We start from the raw sequence: 22,616 nt of genomic DNA on the forward strand, positions 1-22,616 counted from the left end.
TCTGTGCTTTGAGGATTTTGTTTACAGCCAGCTAAGTGGCAGTAGGTCAAAAGGATGTGTATGACTAACTACAGGGTCAGCCATGGATTTAACAGACATGTTTAACACAGACTTATGTTTTCAACTAGCATGCTATCCCTTCTAGACTCCAACATTAAAAAGAAGCAAGCAGATATATCCTGTGTGAAATTCACATAGGCATAATAAGGCTGTGACAAAAACAGTATACTGCTTTCATAAAAAGGGGTGGATCTTATCAGCTTATAATGTGTGGGCAAGGGAGTCACTTCACCAACATTACATCCTTTTTCCTACCACACAGCAAGTCCATATTCCCACTTATCTATATTTAAAAACGCATTCACTTTCAAACCTGAATATATTTATGAGAAGAATCTTGGATCTTGCAGCAAGGAGGCTCATGCAGGAGTTGCACGTTTTATTTTATTTGTCACAGCACTCCATCACAACACCCCAAATGCAATTTTTCTAAACAGGGCAATTTTACAAGAGAAACAAATTAGGATAAAAAATAAGAGCAATGGGAGCTTATGAATTACCTGATAAATGCACAGTGAGGAAAAAGCAGTAATAGGCAAGAGCTACAAGAAAGTCGCCTTAGAGTAAAGATAAATTAGCCTTCAAACACCTTGATAATGCTTTGTTATCTATACTACTGGATAAGTTGGGAGCAGAGTTACACCAGAACCCTCCACAAAATTTCCACAATCAAGACTGAAACAAGGCAGGAGGATGACAGGGAAAAAAAAATTCTAAACTGCAGGGTTTTAGCAATGCTATCTGGACTTTTAGTTAAAAGCAACTGACTGTTCCAAACTAACAATCCTACACATGTCCACACAGAAGTAATCTTACAGAATTCAACAAACTGTACTCCAAAGTAAATGTTTATAGACCTAAATCCCACAAACCAAGGCTGCTGCTGCTTCATTCTTGGAATTGTACAGACTAGAGAAAGCATCAGCTGTTCTGGAGCTTTATTTTCCCACAAATGAGATAAAAAGATGGGGGACCCTGGAAGTGCTGATGCCCCAAGATTAGATCAGGTTTTCTTTTGGGGACAATCCAGTTCATTTCTCATAAATTGTGTTTTGTTACTTTTTCGGTGCCACTTATTTGATTGGTGTTTTTCAAAAAGTGGTAGATGTTCCATTGCTGCTACACAGAAGGTCTCTAAGTAAGACGTGATGTCCCTTCCTAAAGCAGCACCCAGGAAAGTTTAGGGATTGGTTGGAAAGCCAATGGAAGCCCAAGGAGAGAAGTGAGAGGGGGGAGACCAGAGAAGGGGCAGACCTGCCAGTATCCAAGTGTGTGTGTTGAGGTAGAAGAAACTAAGCATCTTGGCAAATGGAGCACGGGTGACTGCAGGGTGGGGTAAAAAAAATCAACGCTCATAAAAAACTAGTGGAGCTTTGGTCACACTATTTCAGCTGCTATCTTGACTCTTGTAACCATACCCTGCAGACGCTCCTGAAATGGAGAAGCTGATGGGATCTCCTCATTTTCTATGGGGGTACCTCTTCTCTTCATGGCAAAAAGCAAACATTCTCTTTCTATTGTCACCCTTTCTCCTGTCCCAATAATGCTCTTCATTTGAAACACCTGTCTGTTCCCCTTTCCCCGATACCAAAACTGAGGATGGGCATCATTCATTCTCCAACCTTTTCCACTGCCCTTCCCTCATTAGCTCTACTGGATTTCTTTTGTTTTCCTTGTAGGGGCTATTTTCTCAATGGCATTAATATCTTCCTTAATCATCACCATCACCATCATCTATTAAATGTATACACCGCCGCCGAATCCCAATGATTCTGGACAGCTTACAATTGTTAAAACATTTAAAAACAGAACAATAGAAAATACACACACACAACCCCAACAACACAAGACAGAACAATGACGATGACAACAAAAATAAACCCAGAAGGGAACAGAAAGAAAAAATGGGGCATCAGTCATCCTCTCCAAAAGCCTGGGTGAAGAGCCAGGTCTTTAAGATGCTTTGAAACACCAGCAGGGTGGGAGCCATTCAAATCTTGGGGAGAATTTCATTCCAGAGGGCAGGCACTGCTACAGAGAAGGCACACTTCTAGGGCCCCAATAGGTGGCATTGTTTAATCAATGGAACTGAAGCACGCCAATCCTGTCAGATCGAACCAGTTGGGCAGATACTATGTGGGACAGGCAGTCCCTCAAGTAACCAGGCCCTATACCCTATTCCTTCTTTATCCTAGGCTTAGAAAACCTCTTCCAATGTCTACAACCATGACTGCTGGCATCATTTCCAAAAATCTGCCCATTTAGGTGCCATGCACTCACTAGCGTTCATGTGACATGAGTGGTTTGGGGGTTTTGGCTCCCCCGGATTTGGGGATCCTCCATCTTTAACTCTTGATGGGGTAGCACTCCCCTAGACAGAGTTTATTCAAATTTTGGGGGTCCTCTTGAACTTGCAACTCCTGTTCATGGAGCAGATGGCACCTATGACTAGGCGGGCCTTTGCACAAATTCATCTTGTGCACCAATTGTGCCCATTCCTGGACTGGAAGGCCCTCCTCATGGTCATTCATGCCCTAGTTACTTCTTCTTTGAGCTACTGCAATGTACTCTACATGGAACTGCCCCTAAAGACCACCCAGAAACTTCAACTGGTCCAGAATGCAATGGTACATGTAGTTTTGGGCACTCTGCAGTCCATCAGTATTAAACCACTGCTGCGCAAGCTGTACTAGCTACCAGTTTCTTTCTAGGTGCAATTCAATGCGCCAGTTATCTCCTTTAAAGCCCTGTATGGCACGGGACCAGGTTATTTGAAGGATCATCTCTCCCTGAGAACATCTTCCCATCCCACCAGATTGGATAGGGTTGGCTCACTCCAGGTTCCCTCTATTAAATGTTGTCATCTGGCAGGGACTTAGAAAGCAAGCCTTTTCCGTAGCTGTGCCTACTCTATGGAATAACCTCCCCTCGAGATACGGAGGGCCCATACGCTTTTTGTCTTCTGGAAGGCTATTAAGACCTGGCATTTCCCTCAGACACTGTGGCGTGATGGGAGGTGAACCCAGCATTTTCTGTGCTTTTTGAGAGGGTACTGTTATGGCACTGATAGTGTGGTAGAGTTTTATATCTTAACCAGGAGCAATAATCAAATTAAATTCCTGCAGAAAATATAGCTCACACATATCAGGAAGGGAAGCTGAGGTAAACAGTAGGGCGACCAGATCTGGGCTGCAAAACTCTGCGTGACCATGAGATGGCAGCAGAAAAATATAGAATGATTCCTTGCCCCCAGATTTGGTAGCCATAAAAAATAGAAGAGTATTTTATTCTTTGTTGACAAAATAAAAAGGAGCAAATTACCATGTCCAGATGGTATCTCTGCCACAGTCTTTAAGCAAATGTAAAGGTGAAACTGCAACAAAAATATATAACATGTCCCTTGGATTAGCTTCAGTACCAGAGATTGCAAATGTATTGTTTATTTTAATCTGGAATCCAGAGGCAATCCAGTAAATTACAAACTGCCTAGCTTAACGTTGGTTGAGTTAACATGTTGGAAAGTATTATTAAAGATAAAATTATCAAGCACATAGTAGGATAAGGCTGAAGAAAAATCAACATGACTTCTGCAAAAGGTAAAGCCTGTTTGGTTAACCTTTTAAATGCTTCGCGCATTGAAACAAGCAAGGAGATCAAAGTGGTTAGAAAAACATTGTTCTCTTGCATTTGCCAGGGGATGGACATCAACATGGTGAATGCATTGCAACTCTTATGCACATTGAACCAAAAAAAAAAAAAGGGCAATTTCACCAAAAGATAACATTTTAATAGTACGACCTCTGTTTTAGGTTTGTTTCTTCTTCCTCTTAAGAAAATGAGACGTGCAAAACAGAATAATTGGGAAGGAAGTAATGGGAGGTAAAAATAGAAAGAGCATTTGTTATTAGTTGGGGTTAAGGTGAGTTAAAGAATGTCTTTGGTTCTGAAAATTTGAAGTTGAAAACTACATGTGCATCAGGGTTTAGCCACAGTGCAGGTAACTCCTATGCCTTCCACCAAATACTAGTACACAGTGGCAGAAATATGCACTATTTTGCCAGAATATAAGGCAAAACAGTTGGCAAGGTATAAATAGTGCTGAGAACAATGTCAGTGGAAACAAGATGACATATAAGTAGAATGTCTTGCAGAACTGTTTTTGACCTGGAGGGCTGGAAGACTTACATAAGGGCACCAGAGTTAAATATAGATACAAGGAATTTCTTCTGCAATATCCACTGGCAATTTCTATGACACAGTAGTGAGATGATTCAGATGCTATAGGAAGTGGAGAAGTGAGCTGGGCATTTCACACAAAGACTGGCGGAGTGCACAAGAATGTAATGCTACTACTGGTGTAGCTTGGCTCTTCCTTCTTGTGCTGTGAGACTTATTGAGCAGATGCTACTGTCTGAACCCATTGACCAAGATCAACACACCATGTGAAAAGTAACCCTATGGAAACTGCAAAAGCAGAAGGAGAATATTGCAAAAGAGAAAGTGGGCAACTAACTACTGATGCAGTCAAGCTCTTTCTCCACTCTTACTTGGGGTGAGGAAAATGCATTCTGTAACTGCACAGAGGCATTTTAGTAAATAGAATGATTTAACTTCATTTTTTAAAAATTTATTTTATGTGCAAAATCCCAACTGGGCAATAAGATTGCCAGAAGACCACATGTGTTTCCTGATCTTTTTGATCATGGGAGGTTTTCAATGAGAGACAGAGAGAGGGGAAAAAAGCTAAGAACAAAGTCTAAAAATGATGTTGTGGCTATGGTACCTGCAGTTTAAATTCAGTTTGAACATGTAGATGTGGACTGGATGAATTAGCCACCAATGTGTTTCAGGCATCAGATTGCACTGAACATCAGGTGCTAAACAACAGCTAACTTCCACTCCTTAACTTTTAAAGATGAAAGATCAAGACAAGCACTCTTGAATTTTGCCCTGAAAAAAAATACCCAGTGGTGACCTTTAAATCTGGGAGGATATGACTCACCTGGGGGTCCCAATTAAGTAACAGGTCCTGTTCTGAGCTAATTTAATTTGTTAATACAATGAGGTAGCTGCATATGTTAGCACCTTCCAACTGTGTAATTTATCCATGCTTTAGTAGCAAGATCAGTGTTTCTCTGAAAAAAACTATACCTTGTATATCAATAAAAGGCAGCTTGAGCTAGATGAACTTCACTGGAACTAATTATAGGGCAATTTACAACAATATAAAAGCAGAAATAGCAACATATAATATGCCTGAATAAAATAAATGGTTTTGTCTGACAAAATATACCAATTAGTTCCAGGCCGGTCTATGGGGTTTCCCTAACTGGAATAGCACCCCGAAGGATGATCTTTTAAGAAATGTAGTTAGTGAAATTTAATACATTGGCCAAGGGCAGACCTCTAAGCCTCTCAATCAGACCTCTCTAGGCCATGCCTTGTTGACTTTGCTCCATGTGGCTCCTGTAACCACAAAACTGAGAGAAGAAACCTTCCACAAGCTAGGTAAGGATGTTAAAAGGTTGCATCTTTTGTGTCTACCCTTACTCAGTAGTGGACCTTGTCAGATTTTGCCCATGGTGGCAAGGACCTGGACAAGGCCTGTTCTAGGAATGTTATTGAGTCCAAAAGAGGCTACCACCTATCTTGTCTGAACTTATTTTCATTTTACTGGTCCCTGTGTACCCCATTATTGACTTTAGACAATTATTCAAGAAGTTGTCACTCTAACCTTCTGATAGTATGGGGCTAATTATTTCTAAGTTAAAATTGGAGATATGCTTTATACAGTGCTCACATCCTACACTTTAGCAAGTTAGTAAACATAAGATTATCACCACTGCTCCCCCCACTTAGTCCAGTATTTCTACACACACGTTTTCCATCTACATGAGACAGCCTCAAAGCAACAAATTACACCAGTGTTTCTCAACCTTGGCAACATGAAGATGTGTGGACTTTAACACCCAGAATTCTGGGAGTTGAAGTCCACACATCTTCAAGTTGCCAAGATTGGGAAACACTGAGTTACACAACTTAAAGCCTACTTGGAGGGTGAGTGATTACCATGTGGCTCTTTTTGTCAGAAGAGATTGACGAGTCCAATCATACAATGCAGAAATTACTACAGAATTTCTTATTTTTGCAACCAAGAAAGCAAGAAGCAAGATTGGAAGAATAATTCATAATGAGGTGTAGCAAGAGCTACGTATCTGGGACTTCCAGGTGTCTTTAATTATTTAATGTATCACTTCCTGCATGCTAGCATCCTCATGAATACCCTATTTGGCTTAGGAACAATTAAGAGGCATGTTTTTGACATTCTCAATACGAGGCTGCGCCTTTTGCGGTTAAAAGAGGAAGAGGAACACTCCCTTAGGTCTGGAATCTTGTATATTCCTGGAATGTTGGTAAAGTCAGATCCATGAGCACACACCTGTACCCAAGTCAGCCAACTGTCAGGCTGAGCATTATGAATCTAAAAGAAAAGTTCTAATTCCAGGGTAGGAGGAAAGGACCCTCCAGGGGTAGGGGGAAAATCAGGAGAGCTTTCTCCTTTAGTAAGTCAATGATGCAAGCTTCTTACAGTGAGAATTCTGAAACAAGCCATAATAGGGAAAAATACGCATCTTCTGCTTTAATTTCTGTGGAACAAAACTCTCTACTCCAAAAGCATTTTAAATCTTGAGCTTCTGAAAGGAAGTACGTATTCTTAGAACGACTTGCTCCCAGAGAGAGCCAATGAAAACAACATTTCAGTACAGATTTAAATTAAGGACTGTAGGGCATCTAGGTTAGATTAATTAGATTAGAAGGACTGGGACAATAGGGTGCACAATCGGAGGGGCACAGAATCCCCACAAAGTTACCACAAAATTCTGTTTGTGAACTTCTTAAAAACACCTTGAAACAGGACATTAGATGAGATGAATCTTTGGTTTCATCTGGCAAGCTCTTGTTAGATAGAGGATCTTCAAATCTTAGTCCTAAAATACCCACCAGGGAGAACAAGGTATCTTTCTTGAGAGAACTTCAAAAAAGACGCAGGCAGGTCACTCACGAACAGGTAGAACAAGTTTTATTATTCCAAGCTCTCATCCTTGTAGGATGTTTTGAAATCTGGATGTTTGTAATTTGTAGATTAGGCATCCAGAAAAGAACATACTGCCTTTCCTGATCTTATCCTGCTCAGGGTGATGTAGGGTAGCTCATATGTAGTATTCCTCTTCTCCCTCAAATAGTGATTAAATTTTCCTAATCTGCTCCATTAAAAATGAAACTTCAGTTTTTCTCCTAGAAATTTAAGTCAGGATTCCTTTAGTTCTCTCTAAATTTGTTGTTCAGTCGTTGTGTCCGACTCTTCGTGACCCCATGAACCATATTGCGCCAGCCCTTCCTGTCCTTCACTGCCTCCCTGAGTTTGCTCAGTTTCATGCTCATTGCTTCAGTGATGCTATCTAACCATCTCATCCTCTGCCGTCCTCTTCTCCTTTTGCCTTCAAACTTTCCCAGCATCAGGGTCTTTTCCAAAGAGTCCTCTCTTCGCATTAGGTAACCAAAGTATCTGAGCTTGAGCTTCATTATCAATCCTTCCAATGAGCAGTCAGGGTTGATTTCCTTTAAGATTGACTGGTTTGACCTCCTAGCAGTCCAGGGGACTCTTAAAAGTCTTCTCCAGCACCACAGTTCAAAGGCATCAATTCTTCGGCGCTCAGCCTTCTTTATGGTCCAGCTCTCACAGCCATACATTACTACTGGAAAAACCATAGCTTTAACTATGCGGATCTTTGTCGGCAAGGTGACGTCTCTGCTTTTTAATATGCTATCTAGGTTTGCCATAGCTTTCCTCCCAAGGAGCAAGCATCTTTTAATTTCATGGCTGCAGTCTCTATCTGCGGTGATCTTGGAGCCCAAATAAATGAAGTCTGTTACTGCTTCCATTTCTACCCCTTCTATTTGCCAGGAATTGATGGGTCCAGATGCCATGATCTTAGTTTTTTTAATGTTGAGTTTCAAGCCAGCTTTCGCACTCTCCTCTTTCACCCTCATCAAGAGGCTCTTTAGTTCTTCTTCACTTTCTGCCATTAGGGTGGTATCATCTGCATATCTGAGGTTATTGATGATTCTCCCTGCAATCTTAATTCCGGCTTGTGATTCTTCCAGCCTGGCATTTCTCATGACGTACTCTGCATATAGGTTAAATAAGCAGGGTGACAGTATACAGCCTTGTCGTACTCCTTTCCCTATTTTGAACCAATCGGTTGTTCCGTGACCGGTTCTAACTGTTGCTTCTTGGCCTGCATACAGATTTCTCAGGAGACAGGTAAGATGGTCTGGTACCCCCATCTCTTTAAGAATTTGCCACAGTTTCTTGTGATCCACACAATCGAAGGCTTTTGCATAGTCAATGAAGCAGAAGTAGATGTTTTTCTGGAACTCTCGTGCTTTCTCCATGATCCAGTGAATGTTGGCAATTTGATCTCTAGTTCCTCTGCCTCTTCGAAACCCAGCTTGTACATCTGGTAGTTCTCGGTTCACATACTGCTGAAGCCTAGCTTGTAGGATTTTGAGCATAACCTTGCTAGCATGTGAAATGAGTGCAATTGTGCGATAGTTTGAGCATTCTTTGGCATTGCCCTTCTTTGGAATTGGAACGTAAACTGACCTTTTCCAATCCCATGGCCACTGTTGCGTTTTCCAAACTTGCTGGCATATTGAGTGCAGCACTTTAACAGCATCATCTTTTAGTATTTTAAATAACTCAGCTGGAATACTGTCATCTCCACTAGCTTTGTTGTTAGCAATGCTTCCTAAGGCCCACTTGACTTCACTCTCTAGGATGTCTGGCTCAAGGTCAGTGACCACACCAGCATGGACATCAGGGACATTAAGATCTTTCTTGTATAGTTCTTCTGTGTATTCTTGCCACCTCTTCTTAATCTCTTCTGCTTCTGTTAGGTCCCTGCCTTTTTTGTCCTTTATCATGCCCATCTTTGCACTAAACGTTCCTTTCATATCTCCAATTTTCTTGAAGAGATCTCTAGTCTTCCCCATTCTATTGTTTTCCTCAATTTCTTTGCATTGTTCATTTAAGAAGGCCTTCTTATCTCTCCTTGCTATTCTCTGGAAATCTGCATTCAGTTGCTTATATCTTTCCCTTTCACCCTTGCTTTTCACATTCCTTCTTTCCACAGCTATTTGTAAAGCCTCATCAGACAGCCATTTTGCTTTCTTGCATTTCTTTTTCCTTGGGATGGTTTTAGTTGCTGCCTCCTGGACAATGTTACAGACCTCCGTCCATAGTTCTTCAGGCACTCTGTCTACCAAATCTAATCCTCTAAATCTATTCATCACCTTCACTGTGTACTCACAAGGAATATGATCTAAGTCATACCTGAGTGGTCTAGTGGTTTTCCCTACATTCTTCAACTTAAGCCTAAATTTTGCAGTAAGAAGCTCATGATCTGAGCCACAGTTAGCTCCTGGTCTTGTTTTTGCTGTCTGTATAGAGTTTCTCCATCTTTGGCTGCAAAGTATGTAATCAATCTGGTTTCGGTATTGACCATCTGGTGATGTCCATGTGTAGAGTCGTCTCTTGTGTTGTTGGAAAAGAGTGTTTGCCATGACTAGCTTGTTCTCTTGACAGAACTCTATTAGCCTTTGCCCTGCTTCATTTTGTACTCCAAGGCCAAACTTGCCTGTTATTCCGATTACTCCTTGACTTCCTACTTTAGCATTCCAATCCCCTATGATGAAAAGGACATCTTTTTTTGGTGCTAGTTCTAGAAGGTGTTGTAGGTCTTCATAGAACCGGTCAACTTCAGCTTCTTCGGCATCAGTGGTTGGGGCATAGACTTGAATTACTGTGATGTTGAATGGATAAATTAGAAGAATTCAAGGGCAAAACACAAGCAAAGGAAAAAGAGGGGAGGAAGCAGATTTACGGATGAATAAAAGCAACAAAAAAGAAGCAGACCTCCTAGACAATCCTTGGAGTTGATGAGTTTGTGAAGCATAGGCACAAATCCACAAAGCACATAGGTCTGAAACCATCCCAGAAGTATGAATAGCTCTGCACATATTCAGAGGTACCTCCCCTTTGCTATTTTTTAGCCTAACACTGAAAATGCTTTATATGGCCAAGTCTTAGCAGGCCCAGAGTTAACACTGATTTTCCTTTAGCTCTTATTCAAATTATTTTTCAGTGTTTCCACGTTATTTGTGCTATCATTGGACCAAGCGGAATGCAAACCAACTGCACATAAAAAAATTTCTGTATATTCTGTAAGAGATTTCTTTAAAATGTGTTAGTTTGAGTAAATAGTTAGATTGCAGAATTGGGTTAGCTATAAACATCCATGTTATTTTATATCACAACTATTTTCCAATTATTTTATTTTGCACCTTTTATATTACTAAGAAACCAATTTAACAGCACTGAGTCCATAAAAAATAAGCCAATTCATAGAGAATACAAATACCCTGGCATTTGTTCAAGTTTCCATTCTTTTTTTACAGCTGGCTATGGACCTGAACACAGAAAAGAAAAATGAGAAGTATTCTCTTCCCTCCACTTTTCTAAATGCAGATTAATCTCAACTTTTCAGAGCTGAAAAATCTGACTCGCTTATCATCCACATGCTGTTGCCAAAGGTCATGTCCCCAATACTGCACATTTTAGAAGGCTCTTTCCTGTATTCTTGTATCCATTTGGCTTGAGTCTCAGACAATTCAAAATCACATTTAGAAACATGGCATAGCACATGTTTGAAAAGAGGCAGAGGCAGCTACTATAGTCTGGCTGCAGAGGAACAGAATAACTACTTTGGGGCACAATTCATCAGTAAAATCACAGAATCATGGAGTTTTAGCTGTTATTCCTTCTTAAAGTATAGACCCCAGAACTGGACTTGCTATTCAACATGGAAATCTGACCAAAACACAACAGATTGCAATTAGAACAATTCATTGCTACAAGATAAATGAGTGGTCTGCCTGGGTCCAGGCGCCACTGCTCTCATCCCAGAAGTCACATTCATTCAAGCTTTTGCTCTCAAAACAGACTCTCTTGTTAAATAGAAAAAGAGTGCTCTCCGTGACTCAGTTTAGCTATTTTTCTTTTTCTTTTCATTTTAATGAAGAAGCTGAAGTCTCAATTTGTGACCCCAAATGCAGAGCACAACTGCACTAGTGACATCCCATAAGATAATGTCCCTAAGATCATTTCACATCCAGGTGAGATAGTGGCATACCTTACCAGGCCCCATGAATTTTTAGCACAGCGTGAAGGAACAGATGCCATTTCTCTCTTAGTCTTTTTTGGCAGGATGCAAACAACTCTTTAAAAGCCAACCGGAAAGCTGCTGTTTGCTGAGCAAAAAAAGAGCTTTCTCCTGCAAATAACATGCTCCGTGGTGTCCACACTGGACACAAAGACTGGGCAGCCTTAGGAATACCAGGATACACTGCATACATGCACACCAGATTCACTTGGGGCCCTTTTCAGGTTTGTCATGTCCAGGTTCTGCAATCCCAATAGATTGGGAAACAGCAACATTTAAGTGGTCAATATTTAATAACTTTGTCAGGAAACTATCTTGTAAGACATAATTTGTTTATGTACCTCACTCACCCTTATAATCCAGCAGAACACACAAACTAGACTGCAGGACTTCCTTGAATATGTGTGTGTGTCTGTGTCTGTGCGTCTATGTATTTTTCAAGGAAGCCCTATAGTCAATACACACACACACTTAATAGAAAGTGTGGGCAATTAGTTACCCTTGCCATATTACATAGGGCAGCACTTCTGGATGTTAGTTAATCTCTAATAAAGAAGCTGGAAAACATACAAAATTCCTTCCTGGAGGGAAATGTTGAGCTTTGCTTTACTTTACTTTACTTTACTTTGCTTTAATCCAACTGAAGTGGGATGGCCCACCATTTCGCCAAAAACACAAGTTCAGTTTTAAATTATTATAACAGAATCTCAATGACCGCAGAGTCAAATCTGATTTTTAAAGCTTATCATTCTGATTTTAACAAGCAAAATTGAATTATTTCCTTGTAAAGCATTTGTTAGAGGGCTTGATTATGACATGGAAGACGTTCAACGTTTATCTAAACTCCAACTGAGGAAGTTGATATGTGATAGTTATCTTATATATATATCAATTATACAATCATCCAGATGAGGAGACAAAGGTACACTTGATCTTTTTGTGGGTGGAACCAAGACAAGAACTGAACAATCTGAATTTAACTTAATTAAATAATAATGCCACCCTCCTTGTATATAACAACTACTCACTTCTGTCACACTAAATATTGTCCTTTGGTGGTAAGCTTTGGAGAGTTCTGTCTTACTGTACATTCCTTATCAAGATACTCCAGGATCTGCCATCTTGTTAAGACAAACAACTGGAAATCTACATATTGAGTGAGATTACACTTAAACCTCCATAGGAACGGTTTTGCTCAATTCAGATTTAATGTTAAAATGTCTGCTTTCATAAAAGTTCAGCACAGTTGTCAAGCTGATCTCTAGTTCTATCTTATCTGTAAAACAGTAGGTGAATATGTCATCCAGGTTGTCACTAGACCCCCACCCCCCATACAAAGACACCTAAATAAAAATTGTGCTGGAATTTAATAACCCCAACAATGTTGTTAGTCCAAATGAATGTGTACGTTTTCTACTCTCAGATAATGGAAACTATGTGTTTTTCCACATTTCTCTATTTGTTTTACCAGCATGGAAGTGTAGGGCCAAACATATTGCTCAGTTACCATATTTGCTGTCATACCAAGACACCAAAACAAAAATACCCAGATTAGTTTTTATAAATACCTGCTATTGATAAATCAGTTTGATATGGAAGACTGAATGCAATAAGGAATTGGGGATTCCCATTTTGTGTAAACAACAGGAAATTGTCTCAAGGTCAGCATCAAGAATTTCAGTAGATCTTAGATTACTCAGCCATACATTTTAATTCCTAATAAACTAAGTGATACTCTCAAGGTATCATCCAATGCCTGGAGACTGTGAGGTCTGGATAGAAAGGAACAGGCTTAAGCTCAAGCTTGACTGGTTATGGGTTTATGACTTTTCCAGTATCAGGGATTTTCCTTCTTTAGTGCTAAATGAGGTTGTACTTCCCCAGATAGAATTGGTATACAATTTGGGGTTCTCCCTGGATTTACAGCTCCTGCTCAAAGAGCAGGCAGTAGCTGTGGCCAGGAGGGACTTTGTACAGTTTCATCTGGTATGCCAATTGCAGCCTTACCAAGTGTAATCTCATAGTCACTCACATCTTAGTCATGTCATGTATAGACTATTGCAATGCCTTTTATATGGGACTTCCCTTGAACAGCGTGCCTTCTCTGTTGTGGTGCCTGCCTTCTGGAAAAACATCTCCCAGAGGTTCAAAATAATTACATATATTAATTTAATTTGGCTTTGAAGCAAGGTTTAATGTTTGTGAGCACCCATATTCTTTTGTACTATGTACAGAATATGGTATTGATGGCTGAACAACAAAAATGAATTATTTGTGCCCTTTTTATTGCTGAAAGGCTACTCCTTGAACATTGGAAAGAAAAATGTATTGCCTCAGTTAATCCTCAGGTTGAAGATCTGATATTATTTGGAATTTATGAACAAATTGTTTGTAGACACAGAGTATGGATGGCTGATTACAATGAAATATGGTTATCCTTTATTGAAACTGTTGAATAAATTTCACATTAATATATCATGCATTAGAAGCCCTTTATATATACAAATTAAAAAAAATTGTGGTTGCTGCATTGCTTCCTTCCTTCCTTCCTTCCTTCCTTCCTTCCTTCCTTCCTTCCTTCCTTCCTTCCTTCCTTCCTTCCTTCCTTCTTTCTTTTGGTACTGTTTTAATTTTGCTCTCTTGGTTCTGTTTTATTAAAGAAATAAAGGCAAAAAAGAGAGAAAGAAACTGAAACTACAATATGGCATTTTGGTGATCAATAAACGTAAGTTGAGATTAATGCCATTACTGAGACTACACGAGCAAAAATGCACGTTCGCTTTTAGGAGACGTTTGCCTTCAAAATTGCAGCGGTAGCAGCATTGGCAGAAGCAGGGCACTCTGGGCTACTTGGCATTTTTGCTGTTGCTTGTGAACAACTTAAGATGTCCCCAGCTAGCAAAGCCAGTGCCCATGTGCAGGTTGAAATAAACTCTGGTTATAAATAAATGTGGCACATAGTGCACTTTCCATCTATCCATTAAGTGAATTTCCTAACATGACAACTCTTCTTAAAATGAGACAGCATGGAATTCAGCTTTGTGCAGCTCCATGACTGGAGAGACTCGAGACACCAATATAACATAGCTGTATAGCTGTAGGATGACTTAGTCCTAAAACTGGGATTGGTACAGTAACAGATGAAACAAGTTCAGGCTTGTCTTGTACTGGCAACAATAGATTTTTGGTCCCTTGGCGTATGAGAAGAGGTTTCCAAATAAACACCTGGGCCTAATGCCAACTAAACACAGCTATCAAACTTTTAGACCTAACTGGCATCATGTGAAACTTTTTTAATGTTTGGGTATACAGGTAGACCTATATGCACAAGCTGACCAGGTGCAAAGAAAGACCAAATATTACAAAAGAAGGTATTCCCTGGAATACAAAGCATGAACTAGAGGCCACAGCAAAGGAGAATGAATTCAGAAAACACAGTAGGTACAAAATCACTCAAAGAAAAAGTCTTAAAAGTGTATAACTACAGATCATGGAGAAGCAGGGGATGCAATGCTAAGTATGAGCACATAGACAGTATGAAACATACACACATCGTATCTTCTCTTTCTCTGCTCTTTCTTTTTTTTCTTAAGAACAATAGCTAAATTAAAATATGGTTTGTTCTGGGAAATGGAGCCCTTTTAAATAACATCTGTGTCTAGCCCCAGTTGTAGCCTAGTGGGGACAAGAAAAGGTTTTTCTCACTTGGTCTAATAAGGGCTGCCAGTGTGGGATATTGTTATTGAATAGCATAGGTTGCATCTCAACAGAATTTTGTTCAGAATGATACAGCTGTTTTCTTCCTGCAGTGGGAATGAGATTCACAAGTTTCCCAATTTAGATAGGTAAAAGTGTGTGTAGGGATTATCCTTCTCCTGTATAGCAAGTGGCTGGGTTCTAGATAAACCGAACTTCCTTACTACAGCTTAAAGGGTAACATACCAACAGCAGCCTTTTTTTAAAGACCATTTTAAGACCCAATCTATTGGCTTCCACATATGTTGCACTATAACTTCCATCACCGCCAGACAGCAGTCCATTTGCTGCTTGCTGCCTATAAACATTTTATTCCTGCACATTTGGAAGACATCAAGTTGGTTTAAGCTTCGAAAAGAGGATAATCTATTCTCAAATCTATCTGAAATAATTTGTTACTACAACTATTCCAGAATATTTACACTTTTAATAAACATCTCTTACTCTCCAAATACCTTGAGGTCTAGGCAAGGCTGAGAGAAAGTGACTTGCCTAAAGCCAGTGTATGTACTGTAAATTCATTTGCAAGCAGCACTTTGAATCTTGGAGGCACTGATTAGGCTATCATTGCGGTCCCAATCTTGGAATTTCATAAGCCCTGATGGTGTCATTTTTCATGTGTAGTCCACTCATCTTTTCTGTCAAGTTTTTTCATGCTTTCTCCTTCCACAAAACAAAACAAAATTGACCAGATATAGGATCTCTTTTGATTGGTAGCGATAAGTGTCTGATATCTGGACACACTTCCAGTGTTCACATTAGAATTGGACAATCTTTCACCAATTCCTAGGCTAACTTTGCACACTGAATACACATGATTTATTATAAACCAAAGAGCCATTAGATCAAGAACACTTATGGAGGATAATTTTTCTCTGTCCAACAGGCAACATTTTAGTGAAAGGTAAAGCTTGCAAGTAGAATCTACTGTCCAATCCTTCAGCTGCAAATTTCTATGGGAAACCTCAACTGTTGCGTGTAAGCAATCTTTGCTTGCTTGCTTTAAACAAAAGCCCTGGATGCTTATTATTCTGGCAAGCCTTGCATATAGTTTTCAGCTGCCATCCACTACCCATTCAAAAGGGCTTACCTCCCTGTAAAGAGGCACAAAGTTGTACTGTTAGTTATACATGAGAATGCTTCTATGTTTCTTCATGTTTATGCAGGACTGTCCTCTGCCTTTAAATTCTTTCCTGGTAGCAATGTGCAAAAGGTTTACGATCAAGACTTGTTGCTCCGACCTTTCTGACAGGGTTCCCATGGTTCTAACCATACCAAGAGTGTTCGGATCTTCTAATGGCTTGTGTTAGGCTTAAGGGGGTTGCCTCCAGTTTGGCAAGCTCAGAACAGCATGAAACATTTTGCATTCAAAATGTTTTGCATCCACTTCTTTCTTGAGTGGTCTATCTGGTTATATTTGGAAACAGACGGATGACAGACTAGAAGGACTTTGAGCTCTGTATATTTTGATATCCAGCAAGCATCTCACAATTCCTAGCAGTTTGACAAGAGACTAAGAAGCCACTGAATCTACTTGCTAAGTTGCAAACTGGGCTACTGAAGTGTCTTAGAGAGTCAAGCCTTGAAATCCAGCCACATAGAAGTGCTTTTAACATTAAAGAGAGAACCTTCACATGATCTCATCTAAGGACTTATGGAGAAGAGGAGTAAAGCAGAAAAAGTGATTTTGCATCAGTCTTCACCAGAACAAAAGAAAGCTCCACTAGAAATCGGAAAATGCAAATTTTCAGAATTTGCTCAAAACTTACTTCTTTTGATTCAGATTTGGCAATCTCAATAAGATTTGACATTAAATAAAGTAGCTTGTATCTAAAGATATATATTAATATTTTAATGCTATACAGAATATATATTATTGATAGAAAGCAACACTGAAATAGCACCATCACTTTCATTACCTGCTTCTGAACTTCCTGGATGAATCTGGTTTGGCACAGAATGCTGGACTAGAAAGGTTTGTTTTCTTTTACACAGATATAATTTTTTAACATATTACGTAGAGAACCAGTTTGGTGTAGTGGCCAAAGGCACTCACACAGTATAGTAACATACTATAGCCCCAATTCTAATATACTGGCAAGCACAATAAAGCCCGCAAATTCCAAAATAGTAGTTGAAAATGCACGTAGCTGTGTTACAATGTGCAGAAAGCAAAATGCACAATCTCATCTATTGACTCTAGTGCAAGTAGGGAGTGCATTCCATGTCACAATGGCTGCATATTACAATATATGCATCCTTTCATAGCCAGCCTTTCTAATGATTTCAAGTCCTGTAAGGGAAGGGTGCACAATTTCCGTTTGTTCAAGGGTCACCCCAAACTTTGTGCAACATGTCAGGAGCCTCTTTCAGAAGAGGGCAGAGCTAGGGCCCATTCTGCAAGCAGAGCTGAGCTTTACATTTTGCACCCATGGCGTAAGAGAATCTGCACATGGATTCTCATGTCATGTGTACAGATGAATAGTTTTGTTACAGATTATAACTCTTTCATTCTTTCTAACAGCGAAGTGAGGAGCTGTACCTGACAAGTCTTGACTGGCCTTGGACTCTAATAAGAGCTGGCCCTGCTTAATTCTTGAATGCAAGACCAAGACGGAAGACTAAAGTGGGAAGGTGAAAAACATCCCAGAAAAAGTCAATGACAAACCACTTTCATACAGAGGCCAAGCACTTGTCAGACTTCATCCAACAGACTAGAATGAATCACTTAGACAAGTTCACAAGAAATCCAGGAACTACAGATAAGTTGAAGGAAGTAGGAAGCCATAACCAAAGAATTTCAGCAATATAGCGATCCAAGAACAACCCCTACAGACAGAAACAATGTTCAGCCCCCTCCCCTTACATCTAATTTTTCTTCCTGCCCTCCATAACTGACCACTTGCTCCCCAATTTGGGGCGGGCTCTCCACTTGTCCTTTGTTTGTAGCCACCCAGCTCACAATCATGTTGTTTTTCCCTGACTGTGTGGGAACTCTGACAGCCCAAGGGTCCAATGTTGCCCAGTCCTGCCCTGGTGAGTAGGGCGATTCTGGGGGTTGGAGTCCACCCAACGTAAGTTGCTGAGGTTGAGAAACAGTGGATGGATGCAGACATGTGCTGCCATTTTATTAATAAGGGGGTCTCTGGTCAACAATGGGGTACAAGGGGGCACAAAAAGTCTTTATTTGGTGGTCCATAAAAACAGAGGAATCTTGTTTCTTATCTGGAAGCAATTCGTTGGGAGAGGTAAGATTCCACCAAGTAAAAATACAAGAGCCCATCCTCTTTCAAGTCTTCCTTAAGTGCTGTCCCATCCAGCCTCCCTTATACACGATTGAGCTGTGGCCCTTCCAGGGCATGCCTTATCACAACTAGGACACAATCAGCTAATCCCTCCTCAGTGCTCCCCCTTGCATTGTCTTGCTACCCTCTCTGGCCACAACATTAAATTTTATCATGCTAATTTTTTTAATAAAGTCTCTGATCATCCTCAAACATTTAACAAAGGGTTTCCACAGGCTCCATTCAACACATTCCTGCATATATGGGATATATTTCTCAAATCTAATTTTCTCCAGAACTATCCCATGTAATACAGCAAGATGCCCTCTATCTGAGTTCATACAGTATGATAAATAGTGGTTAGCAAAACATAATTCCATGATTATGTAAGATATTCTGATCACATAAGTAAACCTCATTACGATTTACATGATGACCTGGTTCACACAGCATGTTATGACAATGGATGGGTTTCTGCAGAACCACAAACTGCCAACCCCCTTTTTAGCTTAGCCTACTGTGTAGCATGAATATGTCTATATCAAAGGATTCAGGGAAAGTGCCTCCCATCTTGAATCTGAGCACAGCTGCATTATACAGAGCAGAGAGAATATTTCTTCATTCTAAATAGCTTGCTCTATTTTTACTGTTGGGGTGACGTTAAAAGTTCCAGACTTGGCACCAATGAATCAAGCTTTTGAAACCTATTACAACTTTATTGAGTCGTCCTGGAGTAACACACTACTTGTCTACAAAGTTTGCCATCTAAGACTTCACTCTGGGTTTCCTCTGATTATGTACGGAAAATGGCAACTAGAAAGAAAATGTTTCACGGTGTTTCTTTAGCTTTGGAATATTCCCTTTCCCCAGGGAAATTGTGTGGCAGCTCTGCTAGCATCATCTAAACAGCAGCTAATAAAGATGATGTTAAAACTCCAATAGTTTCGGGGGGGGGGGTTAGCTTGATTTTTGAGTAAATGTAAAACTTAATTTTCATCAGCTAAGCTAACAGTTTGCTGTTTATTCTACTGTTTATTTTATGTACTGTTATTTTTTAAATATGTTTTAGCATTTTTATAGTGTACTTCAGAGACCCGCTGCCAGCAGCTCATGTATCTGGTATGCAGGGAAAGCCTCCCCTCATGACCCACAACTTTTCCCAGGGAGGTGCCTTTGGCCACCACTCTTGCAATGATTTAGGAAAATGTGAAACCTTTATTTTCCATGAAGCCTTTAATCTTTAGTGGAACAGGTTTTTTTCAAAGAAATGTTTTAATGATACTGATTTTAAATTTGGCTTGACTTTATTCTGATGTTTTATCATTTTAACCACTGAAAATCACCGAGACTGTCAGATAGACACAAAGGTGGGATATAAATCTAATTAACAGAGTACTGAGTATATGTGCATGCATGCATATGTGTGTGTGTGTGTCTGTATGTATGTATCTATGTACGTGTGATGTGTGTGTGTGTGTGTATTCCTTCTTTTCCAACCTGCTGCCTTCCACAAGCGCTGGAACAGCAACTTCATTGGTATATACTCTATATTTTGCCTGGGAATTTTTTGGAACCACTTGTCCCAATTTACCTAAATGTATCAAGTTGGGAAAAGCTATAATAAAAGATGAAAGACTTTAATGTAAGAACCAATAAATCAATATTTAAAGCTACTTAATGCATTACTGATCCATATTTCATAGAAAGCAGCTTAAACTTTAAATGTCACATCTCTTTGTTTTTTGCTCTGGTGTATTATTACTATGGGAAGTTTTATAATAAATATTTTTAAAACCTTTAAAATATTTTAAAAACTAGAGCAGTGGCTTTATTATATTCATTTCACTACCTCCATTATCCTCAAAAGCACTATTTCTGAGAAAAAAAAATTCTAAATATTGTTCAGTGTTAAGTTTATTGTACATCATATTGAACATTTTTTTAAATGGATAGGTAATTCATAAGTGGATAAGTTAATCAGTCCCCACTTTGTCTGGCATAAAATACCTGCCTGTAGAAATCTGTTCTTGGTCCCTATAAGTTATGTTTGTTAACTTGGAGCTACAATGTTTATTGTTAGTGCACCCTTTTATTAAGGAGAGCTGTTAGGAAGAAAGAAAACTTTTCATTGCAAAATTATAAACCTGCATTAACTTATCATTTGATGTTTAATTTTATACACAAATATTTTCTGAAAGTGTCACAAGTCCTAAATCAACTAGAAATTACTGAAAGGACATTTGCAATCAACTTTTTCTATGATACTGTTTCCTAACAGATATTCCATAATTCAGTACCTAGCAAATTATAATTAGAATATATACACAGCTGCTCAGATAATGCATCATAAAAAAAGAACACTCCACTATTAATTATTTTCCATACTTTAAAGCTGAATTCCTGGAACAACAAATAGTTCCCAGAGTGGAGCTCTGACAGCAATTAATTTTAAATGGCACTGCCTTTCTGGAATAAGAACAAACTGATGCAGGGTGTATCTTTTCCTAGGAAATGTAAATATTTTCTTAACTAACATATTTGAGATTAATATCTCAAGATTTCCTGAGTAAAGATAATGAATCTACAAGTAAAACCTCCACTTCAGGAGTAGTCTACTATATACTTCTTGAAGGATCCTTAAAAAAATAAAGGCACAATTTATTCATTGTATCATACTCAGAATATATTGGAAGGATATAAAACTATGTAATAACAGAGCATGTTAAGGATCATACAAATATCAGAAATGTGTTTAAATGCATACATTATGGACAGATTCATTCTCCTTTAGTTTAAGGGGGTTGATCTCAGAATTAATTTACTAATTTAGCCTCAGCCTTTATACAGTTTCACTGCTAAATTAAAAAGTGAAGAGGTCAGAAGTTCTTTTACCCAACTGATAAAGCAAAACAACTATTCTCTTTTCATTTTATCTTCTCCTACTGGAGGAAAAAGACTGCTCTTAGTTCTTAGAATGCATTTTCTAGCTTTTGACTCCAAGATCAAATTGTTGCGCTTCTTTAATTTCAAGTTTTAAAACCGGAAAACCAAATCAAGTTATCCCCTTGTTGTCATTACAAGTTTCTTCTGATTCGCATATTTCCCTGAAGTCTCGAAAAACAGAATTTCTCATTTGTCTCGGAGAGACGCTATTATACAGACTACAGCTGTATAAATTTCTAGAAAAAAACGAAGTGTTCTTACGTCCCATGAAAGCAGATTTACACCATGATCTGCTACAGAAATGTACCAGCCCTTAGTCCGCTTGGACTCGGGAGTTACTCGGTTATCGGGGAAATGCATTCTGCAGCCGCTCAGAGTTGCTCTTCTATCTAAACTGACATACTGTGCTCCAGGGCTGAGCTTCGGCACTGAAAATATACCCGAGTTTAATCAGGACTGGATCTGAACCCAGTAAAATAGCTAGGAAAGGTCTCGGAAGGCGCGGCTCGCCTCTTCCTCGCTCCGGGGTAGCCCGGCCCGCCAGGCACTTCACTTACCCAGTTTTTTGAATGCGCGATGCCCCGAGGATTTGGCAGCTCCTCCGTGATGATGGGCAGAAAGCTGTTGCTGCTGGTGGTGGTGACAGCTTTCCAAGCGAGACTTTTTCCATTTTCCGCAAAACATGGCTGAGCTTACTAGCTCCCCCACCCCGCCCCCCGGGTTGGGGCTGAGGGGGCCCCTTTTATCGTCTTGTCGCCCCACTTAGCCCAGAAGTTCTGTTCGTCCAGCCTCCTTTGTGACTCGCCGCTGCCGCGCGCAGATTGGAGAAGCAGAGCTTGCTAGGAACTCTCAAATTACAGCTGAGGCGAGACGGTTTAACTCTTTCCCGCCCTTCGCTAGTCTGGCTGGAGGATCCGCGCGCCGACTCGCCGCCTTCCCTGGAGGCCGGGCAAGTCGGTGGCGCACGCCCCGACATCACCCCAAGAAGTACAGTAGCCCTCTTGAAACACGGAGAGCGGGCGGGCAGGTGGGTGGGGTAGCTGTGTGGAAGAAGAAATAAGGCATTGCTGGTAGATTTGCGCCCTCCTACAAACTGGCAATTTTTGCACTAAATTTAAAAATAGTTTAAAAGGATGACGTTGTTTACCATAATTTACCATAAAGAAAATATATAGTTCATGGAGTAAACTAATTTTTTTTTTTGGATCTGACACATTCGAACAAACTGGTGAAGCACATGGGCTGGATTCCCACAACACACTAGACCAGTGTTTTTCAAACTTAGCAA

The 22,616-nt window shown here is 39.8% G+C and overlaps 1 protein-coding gene across 1 annotated transcript in view; it reads right to left on the bottom strand.

Moving 5' to 3' along the window:
* Window positions 1-22,148, bottom strand: part of PLCD3 (phospholipase C delta 3) — a 58,244-nt gene extending 36,096 nt beyond the window's left edge. The window contains exon 1 of the mRNA XM_088143358.1: window positions 21,886-22,148. Within this exon, the coding sequence (XP_087999484.1) occupies window positions 21,886-22,012 (127 nt within the window). The 5' untranslated portion in view covers window positions 22,013-22,148. The remainder of the gene's footprint in view (window positions 1-21,885) is intronic.
* Between the last annotated feature and the right edge of the window lie 468 nt (window positions 22,149-22,616).

The sequence above is a fragment of the Python bivittatus genome, unplaced genomic scaffold, assembly GCF_059951505.1.
Source record: "Python bivittatus isolate LINGU-HERP-01145 unplaced genomic scaffold, Pbiv_v1 ctg000410_np1212, whole genome shotgun sequence".
NCBI lineage: Eukaryota > Metazoa > Chordata > Lepidosauria > Squamata > Pythonidae > Python > Python bivittatus.